Source organism: Eimeria mitis, genomic scaffold (genome assembly GCF_000499745.2).
Source record: "Eimeria mitis Houghton genomic scaffold, Emh_scaff6043, whole genome shotgun sequence".
NCBI lineage: Eukaryota > Apicomplexa > Conoidasida > Eucoccidiorida > Eimeriidae > Eimeria > Eimeria mitis.
In genome coordinates, this window is record NW_013574264.1 from 3,901 (window position 1) to 4,161 (window position 261).

The window sequence follows — 261 nt, forward strand, 5'->3', positions numbered from 1 at the left end:
GATCGCCAGGGTTTTCTGCAGCAGCAGCAGCAGCGGCAGCAGCAGCAGCAGCAACAGCAGCAGCAGCAGCAGCAAGAGGTGCGGCAGGAGCAGCTGCAACAGCATAAGCTCCAACAGCAGAAGCAGCAGCGCCAGCAGCAGCAGTACCGTCAACGAGGACGCCAGCAGCAACAACCCCAGCAACACTACCCGCAACAGCAGCAGCAACAGCAGCAGCAGCAGCAGCAACAGCAGCAGCAGCAGCAGCAGCAGCAGCAGCAG

The 261-nt window shown here is 62.1% G+C and overlaps 1 protein-coding gene across 1 annotated transcript in view; it reads left to right on the forward strand.

Moving 5' to 3' along the window:
- EMH_0085520 (uncharacterized protein) overlaps positions 1 to 107 on the forward strand; it is a gene marked incomplete at both ends in the record, with an annotated part of 2,594 nt that extends 2,487 nt beyond the window's left edge. The window contains one exon of the mRNA XM_013500917.1: positions 1 to 107. Coding sequence (XP_013356371.1) covers positions 1 to 107 — 107 coding nt within the window.
- Positions 108 to 261: the final 154 nt, after the last annotated feature.